This window comes from Ascaphus truei, chromosome 10 (assembly GCF_040206685.1).
Source record: "Ascaphus truei isolate aAscTru1 chromosome 10, aAscTru1.hap1, whole genome shotgun sequence".
NCBI classification, from domain to species: domain Eukaryota; kingdom Metazoa; phylum Chordata; class Amphibia; order Anura; family Ascaphidae; genus Ascaphus; species Ascaphus truei.
The window spans coordinates 14215724-14228571 of NC_134492.1; the positions used below are offsets into that span (position 1 = coordinate 14215724).

A 12848-nucleotide genomic window follows, 5' to 3' on the forward strand; every position below is an offset into this window, starting at 1 on the left:
CTAACTGTAACAATAGACAATATGACCGTAGTAATATAAGGATACATTGTAGCTGCTGAGTTACACTGACTGAAGCAGCCATTATGTTAGGCACACAATCAGGATTTTTACAGATTTATAACAGGAACACCGGACGATTGCCAGCTTAGGTAAGAATGTGGAATTATACATTGTCACATGCTTTATATATACAAATAAGGAAAACAAGGAGAGGGGGGAAAGTTGTATTACTGCTTTAAAAATCAAACAAAATCGCTTTCAACATTGTCATGATACGGAGGCAGATTGTACCTTAGCAACAATGAGATATATTGGTTGAAACTGAAACCTAAGGTTGGTAGAATGCTAGCAGTTTCAAATTAAAAAAATAAATATTACAGGATTGAAGCAGGGGGTCTGCAGACCTGAACGGTGTTAATTTCAGCTCCGGGGACCCCCTATTTCCAGTGATACCTACCTCCATAGGGGTGCCGGTATCTCTGCAGTCAGAGAAACTGTGTGTCTAACATAATGGCGGCGTTTAAATGTCTCACGGGCCAATAGGAAGCTGTGATGTCATCCGGTGTGGCTTCCTATTGCCCCTATGTGACCGGGACATTTAAATTGAAAAGAGATACCGGCCCCCCCCTTATGGAGGTAAGTATCTCTGGCAGCAGGGGGTCCCCAGAGCTGAAATTAAGAGTTCAGGTCCGGAGACCCCCTGCTTCAAACCTGTAATAAATGAAAAAAAATTGAAACCCGCATTGCTGCTTTCAAATGTTGTGATAAGGTGTGCAGCGCACAGCAAAGATGAAAGAGCAGGTCTTGCAATAATATCCTTTATTTTTCAAACATCTGGTTGTGGGACAGCAGCAAACTTCAACGCGTTTCGTTCAAAAGAACTTTTTCAAGAAGTGCTGTTACAGTAAAAGGGTCAGTTTAAATACAGCTGTTCGCCCCGTTTTCGCGCCAAAACTGACGTCATGATGCGTCATTGAACCAATAGATTTCATCTGGCCGCGCATGCGCGGCGCGCCAGAGAGTCCCTGAATCCCCAGCAAGCCTCAGCCGAGCTCAATCAGAATCGGCAAGCCTCTATGTGCAGCCTCTGCTGAGAGCACGCCTCTGATGGCTCTGTAGGATCCTCCACACTCCCCGTTTTCCGCGCATGCGCAATAAGGCCACCGAGTCCCCCAGCCTAGGACATAGATGACAGTCCACAGCCTGCCAGGGGAGACACATAAAGTTATTTGTACTATGTGGAAGATGTTATACCACTGGAGGCACTGAAAAAGCTGGGCAAACAGCTCACAAACCACCACATACATTACAAAGCCAAAGTGCAACTATACATAGATCAAAAGTGATGTACAAAATATTCTATAGACTACTAAACTTAAACATATATAACTAAGGTCAAGAATGTACATATTTATTTACACAGTGCAAATTTAAAACGAATCAACATATATGAAAATATGTATACTTATATAAACTAAACATAAATATATATGTGGGTTTAAACAACTTAGTATAACAAATGACTTTATTGATTAAAAATTATGATTTAAAAAAAAATATATATATAATAAAGATATATATATAAAGCAATTAAAACAAATTAAAAAATGTTTTTATCTTATACACATATTTGAAGAACAGCAGATTGCTTGCTCATATTAATGGAATGGAGATTATTTTATCTGTAACATTTATATGATTAATACATCATTATGGAGTAGTGTATTATTATTGTGGATATTGGTCCATATACATAAAAGGTTGTTCTAATGGACAATCTTGTTGTACTGTGGTCAGATCAATGAGAGCAAAAGGACATTTGATATAATATGCATAATTCAAGAAAACGCAGAATATATTCATTAAGCAAATGCGAATATATTTACACAAAATGTAACAGGATAATGTCATGAGGATAATTTAATTAATTTAAATTGGGTATGGACTACTAGGAATGGGGTAGAATGATCAAGGGGTTATCCCAGTCATGTACATGATTGATCTATATAATGGGGTTAATTGGAACATAACTTTATTGAATATATTTATTTCAAAAAATGGTTGATATTCCATTCTATATTCATCCCCTCTGGGTACCTGGTGTTTAGTGTGAATATCCAGTAGGATTCTCTACAGTCTAATGTTTTAACAGTATTTCCCCCTCTTTCTTTTTGTATTATCCTTTCGATACCAACAAATGAGAAGTTATTTATGCCTCCCTGTGTGCATTCCGTAAAATGCTTCGACACAGGGTGATTAATGTCTTGTTTACGAATCAATCCACAGTGTTCCTGCATCCTTGTTTTTAGTGCCCTTGTGGTCCTACCGACATATCTCTTCCCACAGCCACAAGTAATAAGATACACCACAAAGGTGGTGTTGCAATTGATGAAGCTATATATAGTGTGACGTCTATGTGGACTGTGGGAGAAGATATGTCGAGCAGGCCTCATGAAGCTACACATATTACAGTGATTACATCTGTATGATCCCTTTGTAAGGAATCGTTCTTGATCTTTCACAGGTGTAGATATCACACTAGGTGATAGAAATGTGGCTAGTGTCTTAGCTCTTCTATATACAAATTTTGGGCCTTTCTCTGTTTAGTTACGGAGTATGGGGTCCATTTTTAGCAATTCCCAATGTTTATTTACAATTTTGTTCACTTGATAACTCGATTTATTGAATTGGGAAATGAACAAAGGACAAGTCCCATCTTCCTTATTCTCTTTTTTCTTATTGTTAAGGCGAGAGCCATCCCTCACTCTGGATCCGGAGGGTAGTATAGTTTCTCGTTCAATTTCTGTGACTTCCTGTAATGTGGCTTGGAGTGTCTCCCGATCATACCCTCTTTCTATGAATCTTTTTGTCAATTCCCCAGACTGAGTAACAAAATCGCTGTGAGTTGAGCAATTCCTCCTCAGTCTGAGGTACTGACCTTTGGGTATTCCCTTTATGACAGATCTTGGGTGACAGCTGTCCGCTCTAAGAAATGTATTCCCTGAATTAGGTTTTTTATATACATCAGATTGTATAGTTTGGTGAATATCTATGTAAAAGAGAATATCCAGGTAGCTTATGTGATGTGAATGATAGTTTACAGTGAGGTGAATATCTGAAGTGTTATCATTTAAATAATGAATAAACTCTAATAATGTGTCTGTGCTCCCGTGCCAAATGAAAACAAGGTCATCAATAAAGCGTTTGTAAAAAACAATATTGTGCCTATATGTGTTTGTGCTACCATAAATGAAAGTGTTCTCCCACCACCCCATAAAAAGGTTGGCATAGGAGGGGGCAAAACTTGTCCCCATGGCCGTACCCAGAAGTTGTAAATAAAATTTGTGCTCAAAAAGAAAATAATTGTGAGTGAGTAAAAAAAGTATCGATTCCATAATAAATGTTGTTGTGAGTATAGAGCTACCTGGACATTCTATAAAGTTGCGGACAGCTGCCATACCCAGATCATGTCGTATGATCGAATATAAGGAGACCACATCCATGGTGACCCACAAATAGTCCTGATTCCATGTAATTTTTTGCAGTTTAGTCAATAGGTCCCCCGAATCCAAAATGAAAGAGGGCAATGCCCTCACAAATGGCTGTAGATATTCATTTACATATTGAGACAAACCATCTCCCAAAGATCCAATACTTGAAACTATTGGCCGACCAGGAGGGTCGACCAAAGTCTTGTGGATCTTTGGGAGATGGTGGTATATGGGAATTACGGGATGGGGATTGATAATGAAGTCTGATTCTGTTTTTGTTAATACATGCGTGGCCATGCCCAGATCTATCAGCTCAAGGAGTTCCTTCTGAAAACAGTTTGTGGGGTCACGCGGTAGTACAGAGTAGGAGGACACATCCTCAAGTTGGCGAAATGCTTCCTTGAAGTAGGCAGTCCTACTCTGCACCACCACTGCCCCCCCTTTATCTGCATTCTTGATTACTAACATAGGATTATCCTGCAGAGTTTTGATAGCAATTCTTTCTTCCTTACTAAGGTTATCATTTCCCATATGGGTGAAGGAAAACCCCTGAGCCAACAGTCTGAGATCACGTACCACCAAGTTCTCAAACATACTTAGGAATTGGCCCTTAGCAAAGGTGGGGTAAAACACTGACTTTTCTTTCAGATTGGATCCCCACTCCCCCAGTATGTGGGATTGTGTGTCATCCAATGTGTTACCCTGGATGAAGAGATCTTCCATATCCCTAAGTGCACAGTCATCCCTGAATGATTCATGAATTCCTATGGGGGGAGAGTAGAGAGGGTTAGGTACATTACAAACAGTCACATCATGTTCTTCATCTGGAGTTGTCACACTCTGAGAATCACCTCTCAAGTTAGGCTTGTGAAAGAATTTTTTTAAGGTGAGCTTACGTACAAACCTATGGACATCAACCACTGCACCGAAGAGGTCGATCTCCATGGTAGGGGCATATTTAAGCCCTTTATTCAGTAGTGAAATCTCTGAGTGTGACAACTCCATACCTGAAATGTTAATGACATTATTAGTATCTGCTAGTAATTCTTTTTCCTCTTGTTTGCTCTTTTTCCTCCCATGTCTTTTCTTCCCCCCCTCCTTGTCCTCTTTCGTCTCTCCTGAACATTTGGTAGTTTTTTGCCTGTTGATCAGTTTGATAAGTGTCATTTTGTTTGGCAGATGTCAATTCCCCCCTAGTAGTAGAACTATCTGATGGACGTCTCTCCTCTCTGGATTGTGTAATGTTCCCACATTGTGTATTATTAGATCTATTTTCCATATCCAAAAATGAAACTGAATGTGAAGCAGCTTCCACATCTGATAGTTCAGAATCAGCACTCTGATAATCAAAATTGCTTGTTTTCAAAATGGATTTACTGGGGGTTGATCTGCGTGGCTGGTTATTAGATGAGTCCCGCATGGTACGATCAAAAACAGGTCCTGTTCTCTGCCAATTGTATATCTGGTTTTTCTCATAATCTATCCTGTCACGGTCATATTTATTTTGTTTGCGTATCATTATCTCTCTCTCTGCATCCTCCACAGTTTTAGCTAATATCTGATCGTATTTTGAAAAGCCCTCAATATCCTTGAATTTCCGCAGTTTTTCCTGTAGTTCTTTAATCTGTGTGTCTAATGTTGTTTTTTCCTTAATCTTGTGTTGTAGTATTAGTTCCATCAAGCCAAAGGAACAAGTGTTTAGTGTGATTATCCACTGTTCTTCAAAGGTTTTATCTGGGAAGCCAAAGGTTGGCGCTTTTTTCATTCTGAGGCCTCTAGGGATTCTTTTGGTTTTTAAGTAATTTTCTGTAGCGACAATGTCCCACCAGATACGAGTTTTATATATCAAGAGTCTTTCTAAATTTTTAATGGCGGCGTTTAAATGTCTCACGGGCCAATAGGAAGCTGTGATGTCATCCGGTGTGGCTTCCTATTGCCCCTATGTGACCGGGACATTTAAATTGAAAAGAGATACCGGCCCCCCCCTTATGGAGGTAAGTATCTCTGGCAGCAGGGGGTCCCCAGAGCTGAAATTAAGAGTTCAGGTCCGGAGACCCCCTGCTTCAAACCTGTAATAAATGAAAAAAAATTGAAACCCGCATTGCTGCTTTCAAATGTTCTCTGTTACCTTGCTTGTAAATTAAACTGTTTCTCCCAACCATGGGTGCAATCTTATTATAAATACTTTAATTAAGAAACACAGAATAAAGAACACAAATATCTATCATTTCCTTTATCAGACCTTCCAACATTTGACACGTACAAATAGGCACACTTTATTTGCTAGTTAGTCACAGTGGGATAGAGGAGTTCAATGACACCATTGAACAAGGCACATTACCACGTCCAGTTTACTATATACAAATATCATATTAAAATATGTGCATGGATTTGTTTGTATATACTTATATACACACAATATATGTGTTCTTAAATCCCACCTAACCGGCTGATCAGCAAGTTATTCATCTCCCAGCTGCTTTAATTAGCTGAAGGTTCAGCAGCCACTGGCAGAAACAGGTACAGCTGAATGTAATGGGTACAGGACATACAAAACAGGTAGGGTACCTGCTAAATAGCTACAGTTAGAGCATAGGTGGCCATCTCCAGTACTCAAGGGCTACCAACTGGACAGGTTTTCAGGATATCCCTGATTCAGCATAGGTAGTGCAGTCTTCGACTGAGCCACTAATTGAGCTACCTGTGCTGAAGCAGGGATATCCTGAACACCTGTCCTGTTGGTGGCCCTTGAGGACTGGAGTTGGCCACCTGAGTTAGACGGCATGCTATTTAGATGTAGTGTATATCGCTATGGATGGATCAGTGCAAAAACCCTTCTGTGGCCTTTGTTCAGGTGCGAAATTAGAGGACTGTGGGCCCTGGTGCAAGAAAGCCTCCCCTCTTTTTAGCCACCCCGCCGGGCCCTACCTGTGGCAAGGTGCATGCGCAGCTCGGCGGAGGATGGCGGCAATGGCAGAAGCTGGCCTGAATTCTGGTGTGGCCTAACTTCCGTAAGGCCCGTTCCATGGTGCCTTCCCCCGCGCAGAGGTGCGCGGAGGCTGTGGGAAAGCGGGTGCTTTCCCTGGCCATGGTGAGGTACCGTACTGGGCCGTGGGGGGGGGGGGGGGCTTGCCTTGGGGTGTCACGGAGCTGGTTCGCCCTCCGCTCACGTGGCCAGCCTGTCACGCCAAGAAATCAGTTGGAACTGATTTCTTGCACAACGCGCGCCCCATCCCGTTTCCGCGTGCACGCCGCATGGACGCAAACTGTCTTAAGGCAATCTGTTCACTCAGCGTGCAGATACCTCCGCTCTGCAGCAACATGGCCCCAGTCTAATAGGCCGCCGGGGCTGGCCTCCTCCTGCAGGGCAATGACAGACACAGGTAGAGCCTGGGGCGGGTAAGTGGAGAGTGGGGGCCTGCAGAACGGTTTTCCAGCTGTGGGCAGATGGGACCTGGTGCAGTTGAACTGGCAGCACTTATGGTAGTTTCACCGCATCCTCCTATTCATGTGTCTATCAGAGAAGCTCTGAGCTTCACTTATTTAACATGTGGAAGCAGCTTCACAGCATATTGAATGGGGGGGGGGTTGGGGGGGGTACACCTGTGAGATGTTTTGACAGCCAGGGCCCCGACAGGTGGGGAGAACTGGGACAAGTATCCTGGGCCCCGTGGCTGTGGGAGGCCTGGTCAGCTGGGTTTGGAAGTTGAGCCCGACCTCTGGCCGGGTCCAGCTTCTTTGTCCGGCTGCTGGTCCTCTTGTTGCCGCCAGGCCCCCGGCTCTCCCCCAGCTGCACACCTTCCTCACTGACACGGTCCCGCACCGGGCCTCTGAAGCCAGCGTGCACCGGGCCTCCCTGACGTCACCGCGTGCCGTAAGCTGGGTTCAGCTTCCGGCACGCACCATTATGAGAGAGGCTCGGTGTGGAACAGTGTCAGTGAGGAAGGCCCAGCGGCAACGAGAAGGCCGGCAGCCGGGCAAAGAAGTCGGGCCCAACTGCCGGTTCTCCCTAGCTGCAGGCCTCCCTCACGCAGGGCCTCATTGACGCTGGCGCTCATTGGCATGAAAGTGAGGCCCACATAGCTGGGGAGAGCCAGGACACCAGAGGCCTGAGACCGTCCCAAAAGTAGATACGTTTGTATTTTGTTATTGGGGGGGGGGGGAAGGGGGGCAGGGGGGTTGGTTTGTGTATGTATTTGAGGGGGGGGGGGGTGTTTTTTGTTGTATATGTTTGGGTGGTTGGGGTGTGTTGTATGTATTTTGATAGTGTTTTTTACTGTGTTTGCGGGATGGGGTTTTTTTTGTACGTATTTGGGCAGTGTTTTTTTGTATTTGGGGGGGTGATGGGTTGTCTTTTGGGCGGGGGTTGTATGTTGTTCTGGGGTAATTATTGTGGGGGGATTGTATGTGTGTGTGTGTGTGGCCAGGAGGGGAGTGAATGAGTGAGGGGAGATTGAGTGAGAGTGGGGTAATTGATGGAGCTGTGGGGGGAGAGTTAGAGGAGAGAGGGGGTGTAAGAGCGGGACGAGGGAGGGAGGGAGTGAGTCAGGAAAAAGAGGGGGTAAGAGTGAGACAGGGCTGTGAAATGGGGGGGCTCGCAAGACTGCCAACATGAAGTGAGGTGGCGGTTTTAACACTACTCCTGGGCATCTGGAAAACTGTCGGCACCCTCAGCTGAGTATTAAGGATGAAAAAGTCACTAATGACTATTTTGTGTGAATCATAGCTTGTCTTCACTCTAACTGAACATGTGATGGGCTGTATATTTCCAATAAGTAAAATAATCAGGGTATATTGCTATTTAACACCTTTTAATAGGTCATGTGATGAGCTTGATGTTTCTGTTAATATGTGGCTGTGTGCGGGATGTCATTGCTCAATCTTCTAGTATTTCTGCACTGAGAGTATGAGTCCAGGCTACCAGCTTTTCCACCTCCTCTTCCCAGGGCTGTGGTTCATGCCCTTCTTCATGGTCTGCATTAGCAATATCTCCTTCGTGTCCTGGGTTTCTTTTGGGTTGGCGTTCAGTCTCCGTAGCTTGAGCTGTTGATTCTAAATGGTAAGTTTCTGAATGTATCAAAAAGAAAAGAAAAAAAAGTTAATCCAGTTAATGGCATGCAAGTCCCTCCAGTGGGTGTGTAACAGTACTCAATATATAATCTTATTTGTAACCCCTTTCCCTGCCACAGGAACAGGAAATACGTTACATAGCAAGCAATCTATTTTACAAATGATCCTATCATTTCTTAATAATACTATAAAGTTGACATAATTATTTTTCTCTCTATATATAATGTGTGTGTGTGTGTGTGTGTGTGTGTGTGTGTGTGTGTGTGTGTGTGTGTGTGTGTGTGTGTATGTATATATATATATATATATATATATATATAAATATATATATATATATATAAAAATAAAATTGTCCCTTATTTAATTGACATCCCAGAAAGGCCTGTCGGGACGCACTCTTTAATTGTCCCGTATTTTAGCGCCTTGACATGAAATGCCTGAACTTAAAATGACTGTAATGAAATCCGTTACCTTTTCCGACAGATTTTGCCCAATTAAATTATTATAATAAAGTTAGGACACGGCCCGGTCATCTCATAATACCGTGACACCCTCCCCTATAGGCGTTACTTAGGGCGTGTCTTTCCCCGCCCGGCCAAACGCAGACACGATAAAACCCAAAGAATATAGCAGTCACGCAGTAGATATCATTCATCACTCATTATGGCGTCACAATTTCACACTGGAGTTCGACGTCCCATAGTATAAAAACTTGAATGTGGGGACCATCGCCTAAACAGATACACTCCCGGGGTTTCTCACGGTACACTTTCTATGCCACCTCCAGCCCTGTGCGGCTGGAATCAGCAGGAGCAACATTCATCTTGGCAGCTACAAATAACAGCAGCGCCTCCTGGTGTTCATACGAGAAAACAACGGTCTCGCTGCTTGAGGCAGGCTTTTCTAAGTCTGATTTTGAGTTCTATTTAAATAAATAAAAATAAAGTTGGATACTGTATGTGTTAATCCCCCCCCCCCCAGCGTTTTAACCCTTCACACATATCCCTGCTAATGACCTATTTTGGGACTTTTAATAAACAGCTTGCTACAAATGTGATATACACCAGAAAATATTATCAAAATCTACATTGCAATTTCTTTTTTTTTAACTTTAATCGATTCGGGGGACACCCTGTTTGCTGGGAAAGTAAACTTTATAAAGTTTTGTCTCATTCTGGCAACAAATATACAGTTATGGCCATAGGATCACTGATTGAAACATCATATCCCTTTGACACTGTCATTCTGTTGGCCCACCCAGGCAGGAATATCGTTCTCCCAGAAAGCATTATTGTCTGGTAGATTTAAACTTAAATTTACCAGCAACTCCATGGTGCCCAGAGCTGGAGGCGTCACAGTTGAGCTCTGTGAGCTATTAAGGTAAGAACCCCCCCTCCCCCCACCAAGCAATTATAAAAAAAACTCAAGCATGACATCTTTAACATCCTTTAATACTAAATACTGAGATCGGATGCATTGTAAGGAACCCCAACCCTCTCTAATAGCGCGTCTGAGATCAGATGCATTGTAAGGAACCCCAACCCTCTCTAATAGCGTGTCTGAGATCAGATGCATTGTAAGGAACCCCCAACCCTCTCTAATAGCGTGTCTGAGATCAGATACATTGTAAGGAACCCCAACCCTCTCTAATAGTGCGTCTGAGATCACATGCATTGTAAGGAACCCCAACCCTCTCTAATAGCGCGTCTGAGATCAGATGCATTGTAAGGAACCCCAACCCTCTCTAATAGCACGTCTGAGATCAGATGCATTATATATTCTTCTGTATTTGGTACAATTTTCAAATGACCTGAAAATTGCAGGGAAGCCTTTTAGGGATGCCCTGGGAACCCAAGGCTTCTTAGGAACACAAGTTGAAAAATACTGTCCTAGGGCAAATTTGATTGCAGTGATTTTATGCAAACTGTCACGTGAACACCGTTTTGTTAGCAGTGAAACAGGTAGTCAAAGGTAGAAAAGAATAAACACTAAAAAACAAAGGTAGTGATTACTTCTCTAAAAATATTAGATTCAAAACAATTAGATTGATAAGAAAGTGTTTTATTAATCACATTAGGGGAATCCTGTTTTATAATCACCATTATATTACAATCTATTAGAGGGCTCTCCCATATTGAACGAGGGTGGGCGAATCTGATTATTTGTGTCCGGGTTGTAATGTGGGGATATAAGGCAAACAAAACAGCAATCATATAAGTTCCTAAAAACAAAAAACAAGGAAAACAATCTGCACTGCCTAAAAAAACAAAAAAGTGGTGATCTATATTACATGGGTGCGCAATCTTTCGCCCTGCGCCCCCCTTCCTATTCTCCTCCCCTGCTCGCACCACCCCCTGCTCGGCTCCGGCGTCAAACGACGCAGCGGGGTCATGTGAGGTCACGTGACCCGCGGCGTCATTTGATGGCGGGTTACCATGACGACGCATCACTGGAATCCAAGGTAAGTTAGTTACAGAGGCCTCGCCATTTTATTGAAATGCCTTGGGGAGAGTGCGGGACCTCTGTAACCGCCGCGCCCCCCAGGTTTGCGCACCCCTGATCTATAATATGTGCTAGATCTTATCAATAGTGTGTACTAGCTGAGAGACCCGGCGTTGCCCGGGATGTAATGTTCCCGTTCCTCTCTCTCCTCCCCCCTCTCTCTGTTTGTCCCCCATTCACATCAATCCAGTCCCCCCCCTCCCTCCCTCCTTTACAGCTTCATGTAGCGTGTGTGCGTCAGTCACTGTGTGTTTGCTCGCGCGTCAGTGAGTCTGAGGCAGAAACACAAACACACACAGACTGACTGACGCACACACAGTCAGTGTGTGCCTCAGTCAGTGTGTGCGTGCGTCAGTCAGGCTTTGTGTGCGCGTCAGTCAGTGTGTGCGTGCGTGCGGCAGTCAGTCAGTGTGTGCGCGCGGGGCGTCAAAGGCAGGGGGGGCGTCAAAGGCAGGGGGGGGCGTCAAAGGGAGGGGGGGGGGCGTCAAAGGGAGGGGGGGGGCGTCAAAGGAGGGGGGGGGGCGTCAAAGGGAGGGGGGGGGCGTCAAAGGGAGGGGGGGGCGTCAAAGGGAGGGGGGGGGGGCGTCAAAGGGAGGGGGGGGGCGTCAAAGGGAGGGGGGGGGGCGTCAAAGGGAGGGGGGGGGCGTCAAAGGGAGGGGGGGCGTCAAAGGGAGGGGGGGGGGGGCGTCAAAGGGAGGGGGGGGGCGTCAAAGGGAGGGGGGGGGAGTCAAAGGGAGGGGGGGGGGGCGTCAAAGGGAGGGGGGGGGGGCATCAAAGGGAGGGGGGGGGGGGCGTCAAAGGGAGGGGGGGGGCGCCTCAAAGGCATGGATTCCTCCCCCTGCATGAGGGGGGACGCAGTGGACAGGAGGGGGGACGCAGTGGACAGGAGGGGGACGCAGTGGACAGGAGGGGGGGGCAGTGGACAGGAGGGGGGGGCAGTGGACAGGAGGGGGGGCAGTGGACAGGAGGGGGGGCAGTGGACAGGAGGGGGGGCAGTGGACAGGAGGGGGGGGCAGTGGACAGGAGGGGGGGGCAGTGGATAGGAGGGGGGGGGGCAGTGGACAGGAGGGGGGGCAGTGGACAGGAGGGGGGGGCAGTGGACAGGAGGGGGGGGGGGCAGTGGACAGGAGGGGGGGCAGTGGACAGTGACACACACACACACACACACACACACACACACACACACACACACACACACACACACACACACACACACACATACACACACACACACACCTCAGTTGATGCGCCCTTTCTCAGTTCCGTTTGGCGCCGGAGGTGGGGAGCGACACCTACCTGTACTTCCGGGCGCCGCCACCGTCTGACTCGGCGCCGCGAGGGAGGAAGGGGGTCCGCCATCTTACGCGCCGCGTGGCAGCTGCGGGAAGCGAGGTGATTTGGAGCGGGGAGAGGTGATTTGGAGCGGGGAGAGGTGATTTGGAGCGGGGAGAGGTGATTTGGAGCGGTGAGGGGGGAGAGGTGATGCCGCTGGGGAGGGGGAAAGGTGATTTGGAGCGGGGAGGGGAAGAGGTGATGCCGCTGGGGAGGGGAAGAGGTGATGCCGCTGGGGAGGGGGAAGAGGTGATTTGGAGCGGGGAGAGGTGATTTGGAGCGGGGAGAGGTGATTTGGAGCGGGGAGAGGTGATTTGGAGCGGGGAGAGAGGTGATGCCGCTGGGGAGGGGAGAGAGGTGATTTGGAGCGGGGAGAGAGGTGATTTGGAGCGGGGAGAGAGGTGATTTGGAGCGGGGAGAGAGGTGATTTGGAGCGGGGAGAGAGGTGATTTG

General features: G+C 46.2%; 1 protein-coding gene across 6 annotated transcripts in view; it reads right to left on the reverse strand.

Moving 5' to 3' along the window:
* Positions 1–6237: 6237 nt before the first annotated feature.
* UBE2U (ubiquitin conjugating enzyme E2 U) overlaps positions 6238–12848 on the reverse strand; it is a 33429-nt gene continuing 26818 nt past the window's right edge. For all 6 annotated transcript variants that reach the window (XM_075615909.1, XM_075615907.1, XM_075615906.1 and 3 more), the window contains one exon: positions 6238–8558. In XM_075615909.1, the coding sequence (XP_075472024.1) occupies positions 8368–8558 (191 nt within the window). In that variant the 3' untranslated portion in view covers positions 6238–8367. The remainder of the gene's footprint in view (positions 8559–12848) is intronic.